General features: G+C 38.3%; 3 protein-coding genes across 3 annotated transcripts in view; 1 reads left to right on the forward strand and 2 right to left on the reverse strand.

Moving 5' to 3' along the window:
- The window catches only part of LOC126926969 (uncharacterized), an 85,502-nt gene extending 61,920 nt beyond the window's left edge, over positions 1 to 23,582 (forward strand). Inside the window, exon 2 of the mRNA XM_050743268.1 lies at positions 22,361 to 23,582. Coding sequence (XP_050599225.1) covers positions 22,505 to 23,437 — 933 coding nt within the window. The 5' untranslated portion in view covers positions 22,361 to 22,504 and the 3' untranslated portion in view covers positions 23,438 to 23,582. The remainder of the gene's footprint in view (positions 1 to 22,360) is intronic.
- Positions 1 to 27,952, reverse strand: part of LOC126926987 (A disintegrin and metalloproteinase with thrombospondin motifs 3-like) — a 120,878-nt gene that overhangs the window by 92,208 nt on the left and 718 nt on the right. Inside the window, exons 2-4 of the mRNA XM_050743297.1 lie at positions 27,780 to 27,904; positions 27,219 to 27,311; positions 26,350 to 26,585 (exon numbers count right to left, since the gene is read on the reverse strand). Of these exons, the coding sequence (XP_050599254.1) occupies positions 26,350 to 26,585; positions 27,219 to 27,296 (314 nt within the window). The 5' untranslated portion in view covers positions 27,297 to 27,311; positions 27,780 to 27,904. The remainder of the gene's footprint in view (positions 1 to 26,349; positions 26,586 to 27,218; positions 27,312 to 27,779; positions 27,905 to 27,952) is intronic.
- LOC126926974 (uncharacterized) overlaps positions 1 to 27,952 on the reverse strand; it is a 118,613-nt gene that overhangs the window by 42,646 nt on the left and 48,015 nt on the right. The window lies entirely within an intron of this gene.

A 27,952-nucleotide genomic window follows, 5' to 3' on the forward strand; every position in this document is an offset into this window, starting at 1 on the left:
TGTGCACATACCTTACTATTATATATAGAATGAGCAAATACTGTTTACTAATATCTTCTACACGTTTCAACGATATATTCTGGACGTTTTGCTTGCGACGAAATAACGAATGCGACTGGTTTGTTGAAATAAACGAAGCCTTGTTATAATGCGTCGCTATCAATTGCGCCACAGTGGCCTCCCCTGACCACCAATAAGATAAATGGTCCATTGGGGAAAAATGTTGTCTTACATCGTCATTTTATTATTATTTTGCCATTATATGCTTGGAACAATAAAAATATTCCCGTGGCGTGCTGAGTGAAACATGTGATTTCGGCGTGTCAGTCAAAGTGTTAAGGAAATTGAGTGAGCTACTTCGTAGTAATACGTCGAACTATTTTCTTTTAATTACACAACTTCCGTTTGTGTCTTGAAGTTTCGTAATAGACCTCCGTGGCCTGTCCGTGGTCCGTCGTGTTGATACGTCTTTTGCATATTCTCACACTGAGTTTCACATCTTGTACGTCTGTACGTTGTCAAAGTTTAGGCGCAGCGATAGTACAAGTAGTTAGAGGTACGTTCGAAGGTGAAGTTCAAGTTTCAAGCTTCGAGCGTAGATGTTCAGTAGGAGAGACGCGAAGGTCGTTGGTTGAAAGAGTAGACCATGGACGTAAACCAAGGAGAAACGTAACTGAAATTCTGTGCTACCCAGGAGAGCGAGGATGATGAGAAGCGAATATAAAACAAACATATAGGTTGCTGGCAAACTCGAGGGAACAATAACTCGCCTCGTTCGCGTCAATGTCGCCATTGGTACGCGGTTATTCCGCTTTTTGATCCTCGAATTGAATTAACGCGAAATAGCAGCCGAAAGCCTTTGTGATTGACGTGACTTTGAATAACAGCGAACAACAAAAATTCGATGCGACGCTCGAGCGCGTGGCAATGGGAGCAGAGGACGCAAGTTCGTCAACAGCGGTGCAATTTAACAATTCGAATGTGGTGAAGTGCATGGAAACCTTTAATCCGAAAAATAGCAAAGAAATAACTGCTGTCCCTTGCACGATTCTCGAGCGGCGTCATCGACCGTCAGCTCTATCGATAGCGTCCGTCGCGAAACAACAGTTTGCGTATTGTTCGTTGATAAAATTGCCGAGTATCGATTATCGTTCAACCCGGCGCGGCAATCTTTGACCCGCGGCAGGCATTATTGTCCAATTATTGGAAGAATTCGAGAATCGACGCAGCTTCCTATTGGCTTTGTTCGAATTCACATCCAATTCGCGGAATTAATTGGATTCATTCCTTCAAACGTATCTTCATTTACCTTCGATGTGCGAACGAGTTTCGCAACGTGATGGAACGTACCTTGTGCTACTTCGTTTACCCCAACAGACACAAAACAGAACGATTCTATCGATCAACGAGGATGAGGTGCCTTTATTTCTTTTTTTTTTTCCTCCTCGGTTTGAGCAGAATAAAAACAGTGCGCGTTGAGTGCGTTATGGCACTCGGTTCGGGGATCGGCAATCCATTAACGCTTCTCTGGCTCGTGTTGTTGCAGTTGTTTGCGATTCAAAGTGATTCGAGTTATCAAGCGACGTATAGTTTGGCGGCGTAGCCTGTACAGCTCTTAACGTACCAAGCTAAGAGTTCTCGTAGAAATCACCTCGAGTGCCAAGAAACAAGTTTTTTCGCCAGCAGGAGAAAACTTGATGTAGTTCAGCCTTAACATAACATCCAGATTCACGAACGAGGGAAGCGTACGGGTAGAGAGGCGTGTGTGTGTGTCGGCTGTTACTTGCAAAGGAAATTCTATTCGTCGAGATCGATGGCATAGACGAAAGCTAAGAAACGATCGACCAATGTTTATTGAAATTTATATTCTTTTTTCAGAGAAACGACGTTGCGACACAATCTTCCAGTGTTAGTGGTAGCTTATTCGGTAAGTGAAATCACAGTTAAATTTCATAATACGGTATTTTTATCGGTACGTAGAACGTTCTCCGGTAAAACATCAAAATTATTCAATTTTGCAATTTACAATGTTTTCTTCGCGCAAGTACCCTTCAAGTAAATTTATTAATTTACTGCAGAGATTACTCGCGTGTTTTTATTCTTCGAAAGAATTGCAAATTAAGCGTCTAACGCAATTTTACGTCGTGCATATTTATGCGCAACTGTGATACGAATTCAGAGGTTCGATAAGGAAAAAAAAGAAAAATGAAAAAATAATGTGTATTCTGTGCAACCACGGAGAAAGGAATATCCGTTGAACAACCAGTTTGTGAAATATCGATTGAATTTTTTACCGAATAACTTGCTGAAAATAACGTCAATTGTTTTAAAATTAATAAAATTTGTATTCCATGCAAAGATATTAAACCGATAGAAATGCTGATTTTATCTTGACGTTTTCCATTATTTTCAAAACAACTTTCTCAACATTTGTAGCCTGACCTTTTACGGTACACAGTTTAACCTTTATACGGTAACGCACTGTCGTAGAACGTATTTCGCGTCGTATAAGAAACAACAGAGAATAGATTTTCTGTTCGAAAACAATGAAAGAGATTTAATAAAAACAGTTTTATTATCGTGCAGGTACGAGAGACTTTTATCGTGAAAGCTATTTCACGAACATATTTACCATGGTGTACAAAACGGTGGAAAATTCAGGAGATAATTTTCACGAAAAAGAGATATATCACGTAGAAACGTATCATCGAGAAATATATATTAATTATCGTTTGTTCTAATAAATAATTAATAATTCAATTACGATACGCTTATGGTCGATTACAACTCATTCGAATACCTCGTAATGATTTAAACGAAGACGTTTAAAAGACATGCATTGCTCCTTCTATCAGCTCGACCATCGTTAAGATTCTCTGAAAAAGATCATTCCGCGAGTATAAAAAATTACCTTAAGTAATTTAAGGTTAAGTCCACACCGTTCATCAAGTCCGTTATGAAGTTCATCCTCCGAGGAAATGTTTAAGACAGGGGACCGAGGCAAAGCGTTCGATGAAAGGGCAATTAAAGCGAACGCGTCCAATGAAAACATATCAAATCGAATTCGTTGTTAACTAATTTCTCGAATTATCGAAAAACATCGCTTTAATTGATTTTCGAACGAAATACATCGGTTCGAGGGTTTCAGGGTTTCAATTAGACTGCCGATGTTTATATATTTATGGAAATTCGCGTAGCATGAAAAAAAAAAAATATATATATATATATATATATATATATATATACGCGAAACGTGAGAAGCGGAAAACACAATGTAGATGTGGCAATATCGATAGTGGACGAAACAAATTTTAATTTGGCTCGCATATTTTTATGGAAATTCGTAATTCCATCGACCCGAAATGTTATTAAAAAATATTTTTTATCGCTTCGATGAAGGTACGAATGAATTTACGCGTGAACACCAGCGATCTAGTTATCACGCAGTTGTAAGTTAGTTATGCTCTTAACGGGACCCAGAACTTGGCAGATTTGTCATCTATTTTAAAAAACCTTCCATCGTTCGATTTGATAGGCTGTTTCCCTTTTTGATCTGATATTAAAATATTCCCTTTGCTCAGCCTGGAAGTGATCTCCAAGTCACGGAAATAAAACGATAAAAGAAAAACAGAGCGCAGATAAAATTTTCCACGAAACGTTGGACATGTCTTATGCCGTTAAAATTACTGAACCTGCTCGAACGAGCTGAATAGCTTTTTTCGCAGCTGTACGACAAGTTGCACATCGTTGCACGCCATTTGTCGCGATTAGCTGCCGCCGACTAATGCGGAGAATTTCGTACAAGTCGTTGACTCGCTGCTAATTAAGAAGACAAAGTTGCCGAGTAAGACGTCCGAATTATCTCCCTTTCTTTTTTCCCTTTGTCTATCCAAACGAAACTGACAGTATCAAAAATGAACGTTTTGGCGGCGAATAAAAAAGCTGAAACTGCGTTCCTACTAACGCGATTCTTGTCGTGATAACAAAACGCAATTACTATGCACGCCGATTTATTTAATTTTGCTTCTCGTTGGAATTTCTGAGAGAAATTTTTAGTGATAGTGAAAGTAGCGCAGGATGACAGCTAAAACAACTTAAGGCAACTTCGACGAGTTAAAAAAAGGGCAGAAGTTTATTCTACGTCGAAGATAATACCGAGCTTAAGCGGGCTTTATCGCGATATCGTTTCACGTCAAAATATTTTTCTCAATAACGTCAAAGTCTTACGTTCGTTTTTAAAATCCTACAATTTCGATTTTCTTAACGTCTCGGAAGATCGCAGAGGAGAAAAAGCGCAACAAGAATATTTTCATTGACCTTTCCGCTTTGTGACCACCTTGTAATTAAACGGAAAGATTTTAATACTCCATTTATTCCATTCCTAGGATTCCTGAATTCCATTCATAGGAAATTCGAAATGGAACACGAAAAAATATATAAAATATATAAAGTAGCATTTTCTACAGCAATTGGTTGGTAAGGCAATTTTCAACCGAGATTCTACCTTTTTACATTCTCCAAAATATGGATTCGGCTTGGATTATTCGATAGAAAGAGTGACGATCTGTCGTGTGTAGCGGAAAAGCGTGTGAAGCTTTTCACAGAATCGTCGCAAAGGGAAACGATTATCGCGTGAATCGCTACTCCGAGATATCGAAAGCTGCATCAGACCTGTTTCGAAGAAAAAGAATTTAACATACCGTGTCCCTTATCGATCCGGAGCTTTCACGGGCATTTATCCGCCAACAAGAGAAAGCTTTCGCTTTCGATATTTCTATCGGGCGCGGTGTGCGTTGTCCTGGAAAACGGCCACGAGTTTAAAGCGTCGTTGAAAGGCGTATTCGCAAGAATTGTAAAGATCAGATCGCAAGCCGAAGGCAACGGGAATCCGATGCTGACAAATGATGTTCACCGTAATATCGTAACACGACGTATTGTACGGGATATCGACGACGTTGTGTTCGCTACCGATGTCTTCCACTTAGCTGTAATTAAATAAAAGCGAGGATGATCTGAAAGATCAACGACGACAGTCAGTGGCTCGTTCTTCAACGTTACAAGTTCTTGCGATTATCGTTCATTTTCAAAAAACGAGATGCATTGAACAGTCGTCGCGTACGTTTTCTCTGCGTTTATGAGAAATTCGAAAACGAGTACACAGAGTGTACGAAATAATGCAGAAGCGTATAAAATATTCAAAACAGATATGAGCAAATTTTCTACTTACAAGACAAGTTTCGAAAGATTATGAAACTTCCGAGACGCGTACAGGACATTCTTTCGCTGTCCAAAGTTGCTCTAAGGGGATGAAATTCACCTCCGAGAATCGGCCTACTTTCCGATTTTCCGTTATAGCTTTCAAGCCACAAGTATACATAGAAAGAAACTTTTCGGACGAGAGTTACATCTTTCGATTAGCGCCTATCGTTCGATAAAAGTATCCGTCAATGTTACAGCAATAGCGGGAAATTGTCAGAGGTAGATTTCACTCTCCGAGGGTGAATTGTGGCAGAAAATAAAAATTGCGCCATACGCATCCACGTATTGTCTGCGTGCAATTTCAAAGTTCCACAATTTGTTGAATTTACGCGTTGACGTGTGCCTGCTTAATGAAGCACGCTTTTATTTATTTTCGTTGGAATATGTATATCGTGGTCGTTTTATACGTTCAAGAGAAATCTGAAATCATGCAGAAATGGATACAACGTGCTCATAACGTGTAAAAACGTATCGGATGTCGTATACGTAAACGTATACAATATCTAAAGTAGAGTACCTGTTGCTTGTAACAACAGCAGGTTGTCTCCTAATCGTCTTTGTTTTACAAACATATCTTTTACGACAACGCATCTTTATACAAACACGAAAATTCAGTCAAACAATGCGATCTTCATCTTAATAGGACAAAATGGATCGTACGTAATTCGATAAAATAATAGAAAACAGAAAAATGTTGCGCGTCTATGATTTCCTTATAGAACGAAAGAAACTTTTGCCACGATCTAATATAATATTTAACAAATAACGGCAACTTCCGGTTCAAGTGTCTCTCTTAATTATTTTCGTGGAAATATGAGCGCGCAATAAATATTCACAGTCTAGTTAGACACAGTACTGTGAGAAGAAAGTAATAGAATTTTTATCACTATAAATAATAGATGCATATCCTTTATCACTGGTGGCATCCTAAATCATGCTAGTGGCTTTTGTCGTGTGACACAGCCTGGATATTTCTCTTCGGTTATTATCTGTTAGTCTGTATGTCCGGAGCAAGCTACATATATAAATGTACGTACATATATACATACATACATACATACATACATAGTATATAGCAACGACAGGAAAAAGACTCGCAGCGATTAATTTTCGTTTGCCACGAGTCTATGAATCATTGGCGTTAGTCTGCTTGTTCGACTGCATTTTCCGTGGTAGTTCGATGTGATTAGGATAGCTCGTTACATGGTCGAAACATTGTTGAAACTGCTATATGACCATGATATTACACAATGAGTGTGTAAAGATGAGAGAAAAGAGAGCGCGATAGGGAGAAATTTTGGATCTTTGTTTTGGTCTCAAAATGGATCTTTGTTGAAACGACCTTTTTCGTTTAAATAATATGTAAGTTTTTTATTTATTTAAAGATAGCTACGCATCTTTCCATTTACGTAAATCGATCTCTTCCATCTTCGTGAGTTAGATCTGTCGAAAGTTTTTTCGCTTTCTCGAGTTGGCAAGTTGGAAAAAAAAGAATCCCTGACATCGCGACGCGAAAGAATGATCGATTTGCCATAGAATGGTCATGTACAGTGAACGGCAATACTATCGCAACATCCTTCGCAATTGAATAATTTCTTCGTAAGGTCAGATCAAACGACTTGAGTTTTTGCGATGAACAAGGTAGAGGTTTATTTTTCAAGCTTTCTTTATCTGGGTTTAGAGCAACGGAAATTGGAACATCTTTCGAAGATTCGCACACGTACAGAACGTTAAAAAAATAATTTATTCCGAAATCTTTCAACTTTCGATTCGCCTTTCATCTCTTCGATTCGCCATCTGAACAAATATTTTGAAAAATTCAAATCAATTTATATGCTCGTCCTTGCTTCTTTCATAACACGGATTACTATCATTTTGAATGAACATGTGTGTAAATTTCGAGCTATCGCGGGGAGACGCGGTCGTTAGAATACGCGTCAACGAGAGTCGTAAATTCCCGTTACGATTAGAATAATCGACACCACGAATAGTTCGATCCCCGTATTTCGGTTAGGATAATCGGGGTGGTTGATGCGGTATAACACTGAGAGTCACAGAATTATAATAATGTATATTTCCAACAATTAGTCTACACGATTGAGAAGAGATAAACAATTAACAACTTTATCGCACGCAGATAATGTAGATGTATACAATATAGAGCAAGGCTCTTACAATTGAACTTAGTCTCTTGGTGGACGTAGCACGATATGATACTTAATAGAATAAGCGAATGTTTGGCAATGTCCCGGATCGACTTGAATTGGTGTTCTGTTCAGAGTTAGACGTTAGGCGTTAGAATTTTGACTAATTGGTCGCTCTTGCGTTGAGATGGAAGAAAGTTCAGTGTGGGTGTGCCCTTTTGCATGACGAACGCGGATTCGTTGTTCACACTTTTCGTTAAGAAAAGTGAGGGTAATGATCCGCGATGTCGATTGGTTATGCCCTACGCTGATGCTTGAAGGGATGGGTAGAAGGCCTCCTACCATCGTGGTTGATAGGAGACCTTGTTCATGGAAAAACCTGATTGATTTATTAGCTAGCTATTCGATTCTTCCCGATGGGTGCGTGTTTGCTTTCTCCGTATTTTTTCAGCGCGCCTGATAAACCCAAGGACCTCTCTAAAAACCAGATGTGCTTCGACAAATATTTTTTGGCTTAAGAAATTCTTCAGGACAAAGGGGTTGACTGAAGACGCCTGTTGATACAATACAGTGACAGCGAAAGAATATATTGGGTCCTTAGGTTTATTGAGGGTCGGAGTGACGTTACGCAGGCCGCTGGCTGTCCGGTCGCGAGGGCTGGCATGCAGATGTTTAGGCGACGTAACAATGTGCTTTTTTCGTGATTCGAATTAAAAGAATTAAACAAATCGGAACGTTGTTTTCCTTGTTGTAGCAATTGTACCTTGTGTAACATTTTTATTGCGCTCGTAATTCACGATACTTAGGCTGCAACATACCGAAACTCTTCTCATACTTGTATCGCATTAGGGGCAAATGTTACATGGTTGCAGAACCGTACAAGCAATATGCTGGAGACAAAGTGGGGTGGGATTTTATGTACCAAGTTAATGCTACATTCCGTTCTCGTTTTTGCCGGTGTGGAGACGCGGATAGCGTTTATTATGCTCGCATTTAGGTATTCCGTGGCTGCTTCGATTTCATCATTGGTTTTTAGTGAGGATGAGGCTGAAGTTGTGTGGGTAAAGACTTCTCTGAAGAGCTGCCAGTTGGTGTGTTGGTTATGAATGGAGCCATTAGGTGTATTCTCGATGATAGTTGAACTGACTGTTACTATCACGGGGGAATGATCAGAGGAGAGATCAGCCGAGGAATTGATTTGGACGTGTCTTGACGAGATATTTTTAGTTATGAAGAAATCAAGGAGATCGGGTATTTTGTTTGTGTCGGTGGGCCAGTGTGTGGGTTCGTATGTGGTAAGGTAGTTGAGGTTGTTGGTTATTATGCTGTTGAGGAGGTTTTTGCCTCTTACTGTAACCAGTCTGCTACCCCATTGGGTGTGTTTAGCGTTGTAGTCTCCTCCGGCTATGTATCTGTTGCCCAGGGTGTCCAGGAAGTGGTCAAAGTCTTCTTTGGCGATGGAGTGTCTGGGAGGGCAGTATACAGTTGAAGTGGTGATTGTACCATGACAGTCTTCTATTGCTACGTTTGTTGCTTGGAGGTAGTCTTTCTGGAATGGTTGAAGTTCGTAGTGCTTGATGTTTGATTTGATTATGATTTCGGTGCCGCCGTGGGCCTTTCCGCTGGGGTGTTGGGTGTGGTAGAAGTTGTAGACGTGTATTTTGAGGTAGTTTTTGTCGGTGAAGTGGGTTTCGCATATGAGCATCACATCGATTTGCTGTTGTTTTAAGAATAGTTCTAGTTCAGATTTGTGCTGAGCTAGACCGTTGGCGTTCCACAGAGCTATTCGCATTGGTTTTATTTTGCTTCTGTGCGTATGAATTTGTCCATGAAGAGTGTGAGTAGTGACAGCAAGTTGTTAATTTGCTCAGTTTGCTTCTCGATAAGTTTTTCGAGTCTGGTAAAGTTGTCTGTGCTTTGTGGGGTGGGAATTCTATTTTCTGTGTGTACACTGTGTGTTTTCGAGTTGTTTACGTTTCCTTGCGTTGCCTGCGCATAGGATACTGTTGGTGTGGTGAGTTTTTGGGGTTTAGGTTCTTGTATGGTTATGTCCTTGGGTCTCAGTTTTGGATACTTTATATTATGTAGTGTTTTGTAGGCTGAGCATCCTTTGTAGTTCGCAGGATGCTCTCCTTGACAGTGGATACACTTGGCGGGGGTTTCCGGGGATTTAGTGCATTGGTCAGTGCGGTGATTACCTGCACATTTTACGCACCGGAAGTTGTGATTGCAGTATTTCTGCGTGTGGCCGTACCTTTGGCACCTTTTGCATTGTATTATTTCTTTCTTTACAAGAGGTGGCTCGAACTTAACTATGGAGTTCATCAGCCGATTGATGTTGTAGATTTCTTTGTTGTTTGTTTTTTGTTTTAAGTCTATAAAAAATAAGGATAGTGGGTTTTTTGTGATTCTATGCCTAATGTTGCTGATGTTAGTTACTTCGTGGCCGTGATTTAACAGTTCGCACTTTAGTTCGTCTAGATCGACTGAGTGGTGGATGTTGCGTAGCACCACTCGAAATGGTCTTTCTTGTTTGAGCTGGTATGTGTGGAATTTAGCGTTTAACGTTTTTAATAGCTTGGTTAACTTTCTATAGGCGTTTGGGTGGGTCGGCAGTATTTTCACGTGGTTGTTGTTAATCTTTAACTTGTAGTCCTCTTTGCTGATGTCTTTTTCGATAGTCTTAATCATTGACTGTATGTCGATTACGTCGTTAATGAATATCGGTGGGGGAGGGGGAATTCTTTGAGTATGGAGATTATTTACCTTTTCGGTTGTAATCATGGAGTCTTCCGTGGACTCCAGTATTGAAAATCTATTGTAGGTGGTCACCTGGCTGGCTGATGGTTTAGTTTGACTCTTGTTTACATTTGTCTTGGTTGGTTCGAGCTTTCGTTTTTTCGTGTGATGGTCGTTTACCAGGATAGATGTGTTGCCCTCTTGCCACGGGGGAGGAAAAATGGCGGTGTTACAATTTAGCTCCGGGGAGCCTGTTGGGAATGATAGAGCCATCATCGAGCTAGTTAATTCAGTGTGAAAGAACTAGTCGAGAGGCTGTTAACCCCTGGCTAGGTTAGTTGGATTCGCTTTCGACAGATGGGCGTCACGTGGAGTTTTGTGAACTTCACAGGGCACTGGACACACGTCTGCACGTCTCGGCACTCAGCAGCAACTGGATGGTCACTTGCTGCTTTGTGAACATTGCCGGGCACTGGACACACGTCTGCACGCCTCGGCACTCACGAACGAACCGGATAATGTATGTGATAATGTATTTTTAGTGTATCCTGTTAGCTTAACAAAACATAACGTTGTTCAACGTTTGCATAATATATTTAAAGAAAAAGATTGATCGTACTTTCTGATCTGAAAAAATAGCTCTGTTTATACATTATACATTATACATGTGTATGGGAATTAACTAGTGTCTATATAGTTTCACACTGACAAAATAGTTTCGAGTTACTTAAAAATAGTTGCTTGATTCAAGCAACTGTACGCGTTAACAAAATAGTTTCAAGTAACTTGAAAATAGTTGCTTGATTCAGGTAACTTGACCAATCTGAATCATCATAAAAACTTGGAAGGATATTTCAAGCAAAATTACAGATTCACATTGGTAAAATAATAGGTTCACATTGACAAAATGGTTTCGAATTGCTTGAATTCAAATCGTTTGACGAAGCAACATGACTAATCTGAATAGTTTAATTGTCATCTTTATCCAAGACTCGCATAGTCAATCGAGCCATTCGGAAATCACATTGACCAACTCCAAAATTGAAAAGTAGAGAAAAGTAATTACAAGTATCGCAAGTGGTGAGACAATATGCGATAAAAATGAAAAGATGAGCGTGGCATTAAGCTCTAAGGAACTAGAGGTTTTGTGAGAATCAATCGTGTACTTGGACGATGAAATTGCGAAATTGTGAGATTGTCCAAAGATGAAGTTGGTCAATTTGACTTTCGCCAGGCTCGATCGTCACTACGACAGTTCTCGCGTATCGAAACTATCTTGATGTTTGTGTGGACAGGTGAGACGAATGAGCGATCGTGGCGGAGAAGGATCGGGACATTCGGTCGTTACGATGGAAACAGAGTTACCGACTTTGTTTGGCCGTCGCGAATCAGTCGCCTGTTTTCCTTTTGGAGGCGTGACGAGGATATTACCAAATCGTCGAGAGCCAGCGTCCAGAATGTCCGCACCACCGAGCGGTAGAGGAAATACGCACTATCTTCGGTTGGACATTATGGACGACATCGCATACCTAAGAGCGAGGGAGGTAAGGATCTTTCGTTTATTCTTTTTCACTTTCTACCGTAATAGATCAGCCACAGATAGTCCACTTCGACGAATAGTTTCTTTCGATCGACGAGGAAACCGTCGAAAAGAAAGATTTAGGATATTGCAGCCGTTCGCCGATCAGGAGCGCCATTTACGCCGAAGGAGATCCGTTCTCTTAGAACGTTCATAGAGTCGCCTGTCTACCGTATTGGGTCTGCCTCCCTGCTATTCCTTTGTCTATATGCTGTCGATGGCTTCAGCGCTTGAGAAAGCTAAAAAGACCAGATGTGGAGTTTTCCTAGAAGTGGTGACCACTTCAACAAAAATAAACGAAAGATCCTTACCTCCCTCGCTCTTAGGTATGCGATGTCGTCCATAATGTCCAACCGAAGATAGTGCGTATTTCTTCTACCGCTCGGTGGTGCGGACATTCTGGACGCTGGGTCTCGACGATTTGGTAATATCCTCGTCACGCCTCCAAAAGGAAAACAGGCGACTGATTCGCGACGGCCAAACAAAGTCGGTAACTCTGTTTCCATCGTAACGACCGAATGTCCCGATCCTTCTCCGCCACGATCGCTCATTCGTCTCACCTGTCCACACAAACATCAAGATAGTTTCGATACGCGAGAATTGTCGTAGTGACGATCGAGCCTGGCGAAAGTCAAATTGACCAACTTCATCTTTGGACAATCTCACAATTTCGCAATTTCATCGTCCAAGTACACGATTGATTCTCACAAAACCTCTAGTTCCTTAGAGCTTAATGCCACGCTCATCTTTTCATTTTTATCGCATATTGTCTCACCACTTGCGATACTTGTAATTACTTTTCTCTACTTTTCAATTTTGGAGTTGGTCAATGTGATTTCCGAATGGCTCGATTGACTATGCGAGTCTTGGATAAAGATGACAATTAAACTATTCAGATTAGTCATGTTGCTTCGTCAAACGATTTGAATTCAAGCAATTCGAAACCATTTTGTCAATGTGAACCTATTATTTTACCAATGTGAATCTGTAATTTTGCTTGAAATATCCTTCCAAGTTTTTATGATGATTCAGATTGCTCAAGTTACCTGAATCAAGCAACTATTTTCAAGTTACTTGAAACTATTTTGTTAACGTGTACAGTTGCTTGAATCAAGCAACTATTTTCAAGTAAGTTAAAATCATTTTGCCAATGTGAACCTGTAATTTTGCCTGAAATATCCTTCCAAGTTTTTATGACGATTCAGATTGGTCAAGTTACCTCAATCAAGCAACTATTTTCAAGTAACTTGAAACTATTTTATTAATGTGTGCAGTTGAGTGGAGCAAGTATTTTCAAATAACTTGAAGCTATTTTGTTAACGCGTACAGTTGCTTGAATCAAGCAACTATTTTCAAGTAAGTTGGAACTATTTTGTTAACGCGTACAGTTTTTTTTTAATTTATTTATTAAAATTCACAATTTGTCCAATTTGGACATTTGGTGGAATTTTTTAACGGTTAAATTAGCATGTTGGTGGCTACCCCCAGCGGGGTACCATCCTCGTGTTTGTTAGGTTATGTCCTTTATAAGGTCTGCTGGGTGCTTCCTTTTTAGCCTTCTGTCCATGTTTATGGTTTTGTATGTTTCCGCAGCTAGCCGGTTTGGGTGTGTTGCTATTCTTGATTTGTATTTCTCGGAGTATCTGCTAATTTCTTCCTTGACCGTTGGCATTCCCAGGTCCCTCCGTATATCTTCGTTTCTGACGTACCAAGGTCCGTTTACTATTGTTCTGAGGATTTTAGCCTGTATTACCTCTATTTTGTTTATATGGCTCATTGCTGCCGTCCCCCATAATGGTATTCCTTCCGTCCAAATTGGTTTTATGATCGTTTTATATATTTTTAATTTATTTTCTATGTTTAGTTTGGATTTTCGGCTTGTTAGCCAATGCATTTGTCTCCTTGTTTTCTGTATTTTTTCTACTATTGATTTGATGTGTAGTTTCCATGTGAGTTGTGTATCTAAGTGGAGTCCTAGGTATTTGACATGCTTTGTTTGCGTTATATGCGTGCCGTTCAATAGGATGTTTGGTGGTATCTTTTTTCGTAGCGTGAATGTAATATGGTTGCATTTATTGGGGTTCGCTTTTATTTGTTTTTCTTGTAGCCAATTTTCTATTTTTATGATATGTTCTTGTAGTATTTTGACTGCCGTTTCTGGGTTAGTATGCCTGACTAGTATAGCTGTGTCGTCCGCGAATGTCAATACTGTGCTGTTGGTAGTTGTTGGTATGTTCGCCGTGTATAATGTGTATAGTATTGGGCCTAGGACGCTTCCTTGTGGTACCCCGGCCTTGATGTCTTTAACTTGAGAATGTGTGTCCTTGATTTTTATTACGAAGGTTCTGCTGCTTAGATAGGATTTTATTAATTGGTGTATTTGCTCCGGGAATTATTTCCTAATTGTTTGTAGTAGATTTTCATGGTTAATTTTATCGAATGCTTTCCCTATGTCTATAAAGAGGGCTGTGCAGTATTCCTTGTTTTCTAGTGCTACTATTATTTCGTTTATAAGCCTGTACATTTGCTCTATCGTGGAGTGTTTGTTTCCGAAACCAAAGTTCCCAGTTGTGTCCTCCAGATTTCAGTAGATTTGTTTGGTACCTCGTTTTTGCTGTTTTTCCTAGGTACTTTCTCAAACCTTTGACTTTTTCCTCATCGCTTTTTATTTTGTATTTTTTGCATTCCTCTTCATACACTGATATCCAGTTTGTAGCTTTCTCAGTTCCTTCAAATCCAAACCCAAACAAATAAATTCACTGGAGGCGCTCACATCAGAAAATGAAATAGCAGGAACATCGGATGGGAAGGAAGAAAAACACTAAAATGCCCGGAGAAGTACGAACCATTGATAAAACTGCGAGTTAAAGTCAACGATCAAAAAGAGATTAAAGGTGTTTACGGGAGCGAATGCAAGTTTTATCGATCAAAGGATCATTGATCAGATAAAAGAAGACAAGAGCATGTTCAAAACCATCAATGGGGAAGACTTCACGAGTAGCCGGGCAAGACTAAAAATGAGGATAAACAAGATAGAGAAAGAGATAGATGTGTATATAGTACGCAATAATAACTTCACATATGATCTCATCTTAGGGCTGGACGCCATAAGGGAATTCAAACTAAGACAAGACGAGAATTTGAGGGTTAGCCAAAAAGTAGACGACAAAGAGGAAGTAATATTTAATAGAAAAGAAGAAAGAAGAAATAACCAGAGAAGAAAGGTAAACGTTACCGAACACAAGGAGACGGGTAAGCCTATGGACAACCTAGAACACCTAAATAACCTACAAAAAATAGAGGTAAGCCAACTTATAGAGAGATGTATTTGCTAAACACAATGTGGGAACCAGGAAATCACAAGAAGCTTCTATTAAGCTAATCGAAAATAAATACATATCAAAGAAACCATACAGATGTAGCATTCCAGATCAGAGAGAAATAGAATTCCAGATTACGAAACTACTAGAACACGATCTCATAGAGGAATCAAGTTCACCATTTGCAGCACCAGTGACACTAGCCTTTAAAAAAGAGTCGAATCGTAGAGATAGACTATGTATTGATTTCAGAGAGATAAACAAAATTGTAGTTCCGGAACCACAACCATTCCCAAGAATTGAAGATATCATAGTCAAAGCGGGAAATTGCCATTTCTTCTCAACGTTTGACATTAATTCGGCGTTCTGGTCAAAGAGGCGATTCAGTACTGGCAGCATTGGTTAATCGGTAGATACTTCACTGTCCTTTCAGACCATAAACCGTTGGAATCAATGAGAATCAAAGCAAGAACCGATGAAACTTTAGGAGACCTGATGCACTACTTATCGCAGTACGACTTCAAAATCATCTACTCACCAGGAAAACACAACATAGAGGCAGTCGCACTATCCAGGAACCCCGTCTTAGAAAGTTTTGAGAACGAAGAAGAGGTTTTGAAAGTAGCGAATATTATAAAAAAACAAGACATAATCCGAGATCAGAAAGAAAACAGAGAAGATATTAAAAATACGAAAGACCTTATAAAAAAATCAGAGATTTTTTTTAAAAATATTAAAGGACGCCAACGTATATTCGTCTCACAAGAGTTTAGTTTAGGCGAGCATATCATAAAGACGGTGCATGATTTCTTTGGCCATGTTGGAAGGAATCACATATTGAAAAAAATCCGACCCTTTTATTATTTCAAAAATATGGACCGAATTGTCGACAAATTCTGCAAACAATGCGAAACCTGCATTAGGAATAAAAGCAGAACGAGAAGACCGATCGGGCTTATGTGGAGACTAGGACCAGCGAGGAAACCGTTTGAAATAATGTCATTCGATACGGTCCGAGGTTTTTCCAACAACAACTCACCAAAGAAGTATATGCATATACTCATAAATCACTTTTCAAGGGCTGTTTTTATGTCCACATCGAAAACACAACGCGCGGAAGATATCATAAAACTTATAAACTCGACAGGAGAAACTGACTCCATAAAAATTATCCTTGCAGACCGATACCCAGCGATGACATCCAAGGAAATTCAAGAGTACGCGAGAGAGAAAAACATTAAATTAATTTTCACCTCGACAGACTGTCCATCCTCCAATGGACTAAACGAGAGGGTAAATCAAACATTAGTAAACAGAATCAGATGCAAGATCAATTCGAAAAAAAAAAAGAAACTGGACAAAGATCGCAGAAAAAAGCGTAGAAGAATACAATCACACTAGACACAGTGTAACGGGATTTGCCCCAAATCACTTACTGTATGGGAAAATGATCGAAATCATCTCTAAGGGAATAACAGAGAAGAAGATAAACTTAAAAAGAGACAGAGAAGAAGCATTTAAAATCTCAGCAAGAAATTTCGAAATCAACAAACAAAAATATGACAAAAAAAGACGAGAACACGAGTTTAAAATTGGTGATACGGTCTTCACCCACAACGGAAACAGAATGAATAGAAATAAGCTGGAAGAAATTAGGAAAGGACCTTTCAAAATTTTGAGAAAGATTTCAAACTCTATATATGAAGTGGATAACGGTAACCGGAGATCTGAAGGGAATTTCTTCAAACTGGCCCGGAAAAACGACCGAACAGAAAGGAAGTCGATCGAAGAGCTTCCGTTCCAACAGCTTCGACGTGTCGACATTGCACGGAGCTAAAAGTAAGCTTAGCGGATCCTCGAAAGCCGCTATTTCGACCTTTATGGCACCGTCGAATTGGTTCACGAAGAGACACCAACCGATGTCGAAGAAGCCGGAAGATTTAGTAACGGCCAGTTTAAGTCTCAAGTTCGATAAATCGAAGGTAGTGAAGGCGGTGAAGGAAACGTTGGGTAAAAAGTCCCCTAATAGCGAGGTCAAACACAAAGTCGTATGGGACAACACTAGTGGAACCAAAGTGGACGCTCAGGTAAGTTGTATTTCTCGTTACGATATCGTTTCTTGTTTAAGAGCCATCGTAGGTGAAAGGGGGAATGAAAAAGAAAATCGTAAATCGTAAAATCTCTTCCAGAGAATGCACTTTATCGTAAAAATTAATAAAGTCAACAACAACGTGAAATTAAATAATTGTTGTTTGATATTCTGTATTATCGATATAGGTGAAACGTGGAGAAGATAATTTGCGATCATTGCGGACAATATCGCAGTGACATTATTATCAATCGGTAATATTAAAGATAAAATTCATATGGGATGAAAACAGAGCGTCAAAAGTGGTTATTTTCCGATCTTCTTGCGAAGGGAAAAATGTTTAAGAACGGCTCTCAGCAAGGAATAAAAAATGTTATTACAGTTCCATTTTCGTGTTCGTTTTTTTTCTACATGATCCATGTGAAATAATTCTTCAGATGCTCTGCTGGTAAATGAATCGACGTTTGTAATAGAGGAAATATGAAGTACAGCGAGATCGTTGTTGACTATTGTTCTACACCGATATCGACAAAATAATTCTTCGACAACTCTATTGATAAATCAATTGTAGTTTGAAATCAAACGAATCTGAAGTACCATCAGTTTGTTGCTACGAGAACAATAGTCACCAACGATCTCGCAGTAATTCGGATTCGTTCGATTTTAAACTTCAATTGTTTTACCGACAGAATCTCTGAATAATTATTTTGCTGGTAAATTCTGTTGGTATATCGATTAGAGTTTGGAATCGAGCAAGTACGAATTACAAGATGGCTATTGTTCTCCAGTAGCAACAGTCTGATAGTATTTCAGATTCGCTTGATTTCAAACTTAGTTCCTTTGGTTTAATTACTGATTTATCAGCTGGATCAAAATTTAAAGAAAATGAAGATCAAGTGTAGCGCGTAAGTTTTACCTCTGCTTAATTTTTTCATCTATACACTCATCTTTTTCAACTTCCATGTCACATTTCGTATAAATGCTAATAATTCTTTGTTTTTTTTTTTGATAAATTCTCTTAAACGTCGCACAAGAATTTTTCGTTCGCGAGGAGGTGCAAAAATGGCCACTTTTTGACTTAGGTCAAAATTTGCAAATTTGGGGTTAGCCCCAACTTAACCACACTTTTAATCCAACATGAATTTTATTTTAATATTACTGACCTCTGATGGTGGATCTGCGATACTGTACTTAATGATTGTAAACTATCTTATCGACTTCTCATCTATATTAATAATATAGAAATGTTAAATATTATTTTGAATATTAGGAATATTAAATAACAGTTAAATACTTAAATATATGTTATTTGATTTGTTTTAGAACGAAGCTCATTCTCTGGAGTGAAACCTTTAGTTTCTCTTTCTTACGCGATAAAGGAGAGGTGCAAGGATTTAAATATTTATAACATTATGACCTTTATTCTTTAAGCATGAAAATATTTTAAATACAAGCATATAAATATTACATATAAATATTTCTATTTACATATACATCAAGTAAATTTACATGTACATTTTCATCTTGGTAAAAAGAACGTGTAAATTATCGTATTTACTATTACGTATTTTAACGCGAAATCTCGTTTCATAAAAATTTTCATTCAAATACGTAAATACATAATATTCATAAATTTATAAGAACAATTTTGTCCGTAGGTATTTGGTAGCGCAATTGAGAAGATGTTAACGGCGGAAAAGGGAAACGATACGGGGGCTTCCGGGTCGAGCGGAAAGCCCTCGGTATCTCCGAACAAACCAATGTCAGGCAAAGTGACAAATTGGTTTTCAAATACCAAGAATCAAAATCGGAATCAGACGGAATCCAGCGAACCGTCTCTCTGTTCTTCCCTAAAGGACCTATTCAAGAAGTAATGGGGAAGAACAAATGCTAATAAATGTTAAGTGTCTCTAGTTTAATTAACACTTCTTTATCTTTATCTTTATTAACACTTATTTATTTAAGAATTTATTCAGAGATTAACACGACCTAATAGATGACTGACAATCTGGTGTAATTCAAATTAACGAGCTATACTTTCCTTGTATTTTCTTATTGCTATACCTCTACAATATTCTTTTATCGTATCTGTCGATTTTAATCTCACACAAATATCTAATAAATGTGTATACAGTAGTTGACGAAAATATTAGATAGAAGATTTTTGCGAATATATATTATGTGTGTTAGTGTTTTTCTTCACTTCACTTCAATGTAACGAGACGTGTCTATCATGATTACACCGGTAAAAATTGAGACTAATTTGGAAATATATATATGGAAGCTAGAAGATGCTTATTGCAGACGTACACATAGCAAAAAACTAATGTACAATGTAAAGAGTATTTTTAAACATATGATTGATTAGGGGTAAAAATGCTCCTACTAAAAATATTGTGACTTATTTATACAATACATAATTAACTGTCCAAATACCGATGGTAATCAATAAGCATCTTATAATTCCTATTTACATTTGTTTCAAAAGCTTCTTTCGTTTCATAAGGAAATAATAGATGCACGACACTTTTTGTTTTATATTATTCTATCGATTTATGTATGATCTATTTTGTAGTAATAGAACAAAACGAAAGAAACTTTTGAGACAGCCTAATGCATCTTGAAATTCATGAAAAGCTTCAACAAAATATTCATGGAAAGTTTCTGTAAGCGTCCGAGTACTTTCGTGAGCCGTTATATGTATAATAATTCGTTACAATGTTAGTGATAGCTTGGAAAGTGAACTATTTTTATTATACATCTTTTTACTTTCCATATTACGCTCATAGATACTCTAAAACGCCGCGATACTAACTCTTATCTATCATGTTTACGAATGCCTATAATTTGTGAAACCGCTTCTGATTTTACGGAAATTTTGCAGTTGCTTGATGAATGAAACAGATTTGTTAAGAGAATCACATGTTATAGATACCTGAACTGTGATTTATTTAATATATCTTTTCTGATTTGTTATCCTGCAACATTTCCATGTTTTACGAAGCTTTAAATTAAATTTCACAAGTTTATTTTCCTTAAGCTAAAGACGATGCTGGTGAAATATTTATTTCTGAAGTAAAAAGTAAAAATATAGCTTACATATTGCTTGTATTTAATCATGTATTACGATTAATCCTGTTGCGATACTCGTATATTTCAGTTAGGCTCTGGTTTTAGTAAACAAGAAAGATTTATAATATCTTAAGAGGATGTTTAGCATGAAATCATGCTAATAAGAAGTTTTTCATGTTTTTCTTCAGGCTTAAAATATTTTTTAATGTTGTGAAAAAATTGGGTTGAAAATGAATAAAAGGGTGCAACAGGGTATTTAAACAAACTAATGTCTCTTATATGAATAAGTCGAGTGATATGCTGTAAATTATTTTCACAAAAAGACACCCATTTTTATTATTGTTTTCTAAACAAAATTCAATATGATTTGTTATACCTGTAATAGGAAGTTTCTTTAACTAACATTTAGTTATCGATCCTATTTTTATTGAAGTTTAACAATACTGTTCAATGTTAATAATTATTAATTTATAAGTGAAGGGTAATTCCAACGAAGAAAGATATCATTTGCAAACAAATAGTTTCAGATGAAATCAGCATTGGTACTGTAAATTTAAGATATTATAAATCTAATATGTATTGTATCGCAAAGCGGGATTCATGATGAAAAATTAAATATAAAAGTCCATGAAATTTCGCAAATTTAAACATCTCAGTTGATACAGCTTTAATAAATGTGGACAAAAGTTTAGTCTATCTTTATATTTAAATAACGCATGATATTTAATTCTACAGTATAATTAAACAAAGATTCGAAGCTGAAAATTTCGAAATATAATTGAACAATATATCGTACAATAAATGTTATATGATGTTCTGTAAAGGAGAATTGCATTTTTATGAAGAGGATCAAAGATAAAAGAGATTTTTGTTGAACGATACGACCGTTTCGAAATTCCATTTTGATCTTGTGTATGTATAGTGTATCTCGTACAAAAGATATTACAACAAGCGTCCAGTCATAATGTGAAACATTAATCAAAATTTCTAATCTCGAGTGTTTCAAGTCCCAGAACTCATCTTAATAAATATAAGAAGGACAGATTAAATTCAATCTTATTTTTCTAATTTTCTCGTTAATAATTAAATATGAGCATCAATCAATCAATAGTTCATAATGCACGGTATAATGCGTGTATAACATTCATCTGATTTCAATTAACTTACGTTTAAGCAAAATAATTATTCGAACTAGTTTATCATTCACATTATTACACATTTTAATTGTATATATATCTAGTACAACATAGAAAGGATGTTTTAGGATTATGAGTATTCCTTTAATTTTTAAGAAGAACAATAAGTATGCATAGTATTTCTTTTATCTCATATTCTAATTTCACCACATTGAATTTTCTAAAGAAAGATGATCTATTTATTTTAGATAACGCAAATCCTTTATTTTAGATATGCAAAGTCAAATATATTTTTGTCAATAAAGACACAAAAAATCTTAGATGTCTAAATGTCAGCTTTAAGAACAGTAGACTTGCCTGCCTTCAAACTTAAATGTCCTTTCCAGTAGTAAAACTTAAAATGACATTAACAACGGCAGTAATATTTACGCCTACAGATGGAGGATATTAGACTTCGATTAAAATACAAGTAGCTCAATAAATATGAGTCTAAGTACGATGGTTAAAGAATAACGATTCGTCATTCTTTATTCCAGCGCTTAATGCTATCCTTCTTTCAACAAATACAATCCTAGAACAATGCCGCTGAAGAGAAATGTTATGCGTGAATTTATTTGCCTTTGCGGGACGAAGGTATATTAAATTATTAAATGAAAATATTAAATGAAAATGAATATGTATAATTGTGTGTATAAAAATTGATATATGTATGTATGTATAAAATATATATATATGTCGGGTTGGCGTTAAGATTAGAGTTAGGGATAAGGGCGTGAAACGAATCCCTATTGGCGCTAGACGTGATCGTTATGCAATAGAGGAGATATTTACTAGTGCAAATATGACTATGATGGAATTGGACAAGTAATCGCGATAATTAGATACTCGAGAAGCAAATGACGATGATCCTAGGCTCAATAACGAATCCGCGGTCAACGGGATGACGAACTTTACCCTTCGTTAGCGTCTAAGTTACACTGTATGTTAGAGCAAGGGGCATTTATTACGTATACGAAAGACAGGTCGATTGCCGATGAGATCGCACTAGAGTGAGTGGCTCTCCGTCGCGGTGACGCTGTCGAAGAAATCTATGATGGGTGTGCCTAAGGGAACGAGATCTCGGAGTCGTCATCGACTCCAGTCGGAGGTTCGGTGCGCATATCGAGATGGTGTGTAATAGAGCCGACAAGTTAATAGGAGCCCTTAGGGGAATTCTACCCAACATCAACGGGCCGCCCAGCTTGGCTCGTAGGCTCTACTACAACGTGTGGGAGTCCATCGTAACTTACGGAGCACCGGTGTGGGCTAGAGCAGCGAATACCGATAAGAACAGGAAAAAGCTGAAACGAGCACAACGAACGGCCCTGTGCATAACAACGCCGGCATACCGTACCGTCTCCCACGCGGCACTTTGCGTGTTGACCGGGAATCTCCCGATTTACATAAAGATAAAGATGCTCGGAGAGACCTACGAGAGGAACAAGATCCATGGGTCCAGGATTGGCACGGATGACGGCTGCAAGCTGAAGGAGGAACTGGAGGCGATTCGCAAGAAGGCCCAAGATGACTGGCAGAAGGAGTGGAACAACCACAAAAAGGAAAATATCACAAAGAAATTAATACCGAGTGCGCTGCTATTTACCAAAAAGAAGATGGACATCGATCACCACACCATGCAGCTGCTAACCGGGCATGGGAGCTTCGGTGTCTATAGAAAAAGGATTGGCAAGGACAGCGACGGCAACTGTCTCGACTGTGTAGACCCGAACGACGATGCAGAGCACGCCCTCTTCGCGTGCCCGAAGTGGACGGACAGAAGGATCGAGCTGGAGAACGCTCTGGGCGGGAAGATAGACGTGGGCAATCTGATCGCCACGTTGACCGCCAAGAACGAGAGCTGGAATAAATTCAGGCAATTCTGCAAGACCGTCATGTGTCACAGGAGGGTGACAGCGAGGGCCTGGGAAGAGGCAAGGGGGAGAACGAGCGAAACAACAACTACGTGGAGCAATGAGGGCAAGAACACGAAACAACGAAAAACCGCAGAAGGAGACCAGTCCAGTATTCTGAACTGGCTGAGAGGACGACATGAGCAGTAACTGCCCGAAGAAGTAGATACAACGGGGCACGAAAGGACAACCCTGATGACTGCCGACAGGTTTTACCGGGGTTGTCTGCCCTCTAAGCGGAGGAAGAAGGAGGAGGGGTTTTTAGTGGGTATGGCAACGACAACCGACCGACTCCCACATAACCCAGTGATGCGGGTCACTGGGCATGCGTAATTGCATTTTCCGCTCCCCACGCAAAAAAAAAAGACACGAGATCATCGGATTCGCGGAGAAAAGTCTCCGTTCGAAGGGTGTGGGAAATTGACGTTGCTGTTAATTGGTCAATTTCCATGTTGGTGGTTAGAGAAAGATATTAGCTGTCCTTGGGAAAAGTTGCTAGCGGGAAGCGTCGTTCGTGGAAGGATAGATTTCTCTTATCTTCCCATAGTTGGGGCACAGGCTATTTGTCTATTTGAAAGACTTTGTATAATTGAAACTTAATATTCGTAGCCGGTCCTCGCTCAGCTAAACATATACTGTGAAGATGCGTTGGCATCTGGCAATCATCTTACCCGAAGGACAAAGTCTGCGTGTGGCGAGCCACGGGGCAGAAACCATTGAAACGTTTACCGTCGTGCCCTGTCCCAAGTATTTCTTTTAAGAAGAGCTATAGAATTACTTCATGCCTTTGTTAGACAAAACGTTCATCCCTTTGACCGCAGCTACGTTCGGCGACTGATTGTCGCCTCACTATCATAAATCTCAAATAAATACAGTCGGATCGAATGACAACAGTTTCTTAATACGGCTATGGTGAAATCTAAATTTCAATACTAGGGGTCTTCCCAAAGTTCCAAAGGGAACGTTCCGGTGTTCTTTCATCTCCGACATATATATATATATATATATTATTATAATGACTTATTTTAATAATGACTTAATTTGTATAGTAAAAACAGCTAAAATCTCATGTAAGATTGTTGGGATGTTACGTGATATTTCTGTTGCATCATTGATTATCGTTATACTTTGAAAAATAATTAAGGAAGCGAACAATGCGTGGACGATTATGGCAGTATTATTAATAAACGAACGTTTAGTAGAGAATATGGATTTATTGGATAAGTAAATGTTTCATTAAATGTAACTGCTACATGCAGAATAATATGTTGTTACATGTATGAACTAAAGTTGATGTAATACTCATATTGTATTTATGGTTTCAAAGAATTAATAAAATCTGCTGAGATTCAAACGTATACTCTCCCTTTTATTCTATGAGAATTAAACATTTAGAAGATTTTATGAAAATGCACTAAAAAACAATCAGAAGCATCTGTTTCTCCTCCTTTTTTTCTTTTTTTTTTTTTAAATATGTTGATTGCCACGCGATTTTTATACTTATTTTGACTTGGATAGATAGATTAAAGCGTACCATACCAAGACATTTCATTCTTGCAAAATATTCTAGTCTATTTGCGTACGTGCTCATAATCTTGGCTGATAACCGCCATTCGCTATATACATCGTTGGTATCGACGTCAAAGGATTAACACAGACAAATACACAATCCATACAATCCGATTTGATTGATTTTAGATCTTGCATCAAACAGATCTCTATATAAACAGATAATTTCTGATTCTAAACATTTGTATCGCTTCTTCTTCCGCTTTGAAATCCTCTACAAACGCCTTTTATAGTCGTTCAACTTTTCAGCTCACAGAAAAGAACATTACGCGTATTCCTAGCAATCGCCCAAAGACTCGAACGTGTGCTTCGATAAAGCTCGCTTAACTTTCATCGACACATCGATAACTTTGCGTTCCAAGATGTTATTACGCCCTAGAATCCCTAACATAATTTTAGAACCAGAATTTCTGTGCAAAACAATTCCATCGCTTTGTCACGCTTAACGGCTCAATCATCGAAACATGTATCATAACGCACGAATTATGATAAAAGAGAAACTGTCTTTCGAATAAAAGCAATCCGTTTGCCAGGTGCGCTTAAGGATGTACAGGACGTCGACGGAGCAAGTGTACGAAATACAGCCGCTGGAGGGTAACAGTTCCGCTCAACGTTACACTCAACAGCCGAAACAACGATTCTCTGAAAGGCCTACTCCGTCGGTTTCGCCGACGTCTTCTCTCCGAAAGCGCGTCTCGGAACTGCCAAGAGCCGCGAGTGCATCCGTTTCCGGTGCTGCGGGCATTGTCTGCTCTAATACGGATCTGATATCGATCCTAAGCTCGTTAGCGTCTTCCGCGACGGAAATCAACCGATGCGGCGAGGAAGCGCCGAGTTCGCGGGACGATAGCAAATCAAACTGGCCCGGAAAAACGACCGAACAGAAAGGAAGTCGATCGAAGAGCTTCCGTTCCAATAGCTTCGACGTGTCGACATTGCACGGAGCTAAAAGTAAGCTTAGCGGATCCTCGAAAGCCGCTATTTCGACCTTTATGGCACCGTCGAATTGGTTCACGAAGAGACACCAACCGATGTCGAAGAAGCCGGAAGATTTAGTAACGGCCAGTTTAAGTCTCAAGTTCGATAAATCGAAGGTAGTGAAGGCGGTGAAGGAAACGTTGGATAAAAAGTCCCCTAATAGCGAGGTCAAACACAAAGTTGTATGGGACAACACTAGTGGAACCAAAGTGGACGCTCAGCTAGGTTGTATTTCTCGTTACGATATCGTTTCTTGTTTAAGAGCCATCGTAGGTGGAAGGAGGAATGCAAGAACGCACATAATACGCAAAAATCTATGGCAGATTCAAAGTACAGTACTCGTTGTGATATTCGGTAAAGATAATAAGTTCTCCTATGGAGATTTCATTTTTCAAATTATTCTCGTAAAAGTACGTATTTGCATAAATAAATAGCACACGGTCTCTGCGTAAATACCCAGGCCAGTTATAAATATTTCAGTTTGCCAACGATATCCCAACATGTGGGACACTCACATGTGTGCTACTTCGTGAGCGATGATAAAGGCGCTGGTCAAGCCTTCGTCTCGATTTACCGCGCACGATCTCGCGGGATAGCATACTCCTGACACAGGTGCGTAACCGGAAGGACCTCCTATATCTAATCGCGTCAACCATACAGCAACATCGTGATTTACGTCCTTCGAGGACAGCATCTTTCTGTTCCATTTGTTCACGTTCTCGAGAGATCGTCTGGCATCGCCACGGCGGACCTACGACAACGTTTAATATTTTCTTAATAAAAGCTAGCAAATATTACGAATATATTATATTTATTATTACATCATGCATTATATACTATATATAAATATTCGTCAATGATAATAAATATATGTGCAAGTAATCGTGTTGTTGATTGTAATCAAATGTAACTTGTAACGCTATTAGTATTTTAATCTTCCTGAAAAATGTTGAAATGTTGATTCAACAGCAGAGAAGAATAGCAGAAAAAGAAAAGTAAAAGGAATCGCAAGTGTCGTATATCAATGATATTATCATAGGTCTATAACATTAAATTAAGATTCTTAAGAGATGAAAAAGGTTTAATAGTCGATTATACAGATATTTCGGATACACGATAAATGCGAGGTTTGTCAATGATCCGTGAAAATTGTTTGTTTGGAAATTTGTTTCCAAGGGATCGTTCACGGTTGTCCAATTTAACAAAATGGAACTCGTTGCATTTTATCGACCTAAAACGTCATGCGCAGATATTTTGACCTATATAATTTATATACCATACACTGTACAGATAAGTAGAAAATAAAATAATTGACACTCGCATATGCGTATCTCAGATAGTTACTACTTTAGTTAAATGATTTAATTTAATGGAAATCGCTTACCATAACGTCTCGTTTTTCCGCGTATAAAATCATTCGTACGATCACTAGAATCATGTTGGATTCGAGCGATGGGTCCATGTAAATTGCACTGACCTAGGATTAAAATACGTACGAAAATGTAACAGGCGTTAAAACAGTATTACAGCCTTACAAATAAATTATTATTCAAAACTCTCGTAAATACATCGTATCTTATATAATTTTCCTAAAAAATTAATTTTATTCGTTATATTTATCTTAGGAAATGTACGTTATTAATCTCAACAGCATTGGAAAACCAATTACCGAATGGCTGAAATTAATCGATTACAAAATTCCATTACGGATAAATTATTTGCAGAACTCTTTAAAAGATACGTGTAAGCTTTGAACAGTGTAAACAGAAAATACAGAGCTTCCATCCGAGTATACGATCGAGATGTTTGAAAGCAAGTAGCGTACCTTGAAAATACAGAGATACGCATAACTCTGCCCTATGTTTCCCGGTTGCTCGCGTACATATGTAGGAGAAGGTATTCTATATCTAAGTATAATAACAGAATTTCGTTTGGTATTACTTACGATGTTTAAAAGAGCCAAGATATATTGCTGTACTCGAATTCCATGAAAATCTACCACGGAGTAATCAGCAGCTATTCCAAGCTCTAGCCATCGTGGCGGCGAATCCTTAGCAGTTGGTCTTTTCTCTAGAAATGACTTATCTTAGAAATCGACTTATCTTCAACGAAATTAGA

Source organism: Bombus affinis, unplaced genomic scaffold, assembly GCF_024516045.1.
Source record: "Bombus affinis isolate iyBomAffi1 unplaced genomic scaffold, iyBomAffi1.2 ctg00000068.1, whole genome shotgun sequence".
In the NCBI taxonomy this organism is placed as follows: domain Eukaryota; kingdom Metazoa; phylum Arthropoda; class Insecta; order Hymenoptera; family Apidae; genus Bombus; species Bombus affinis.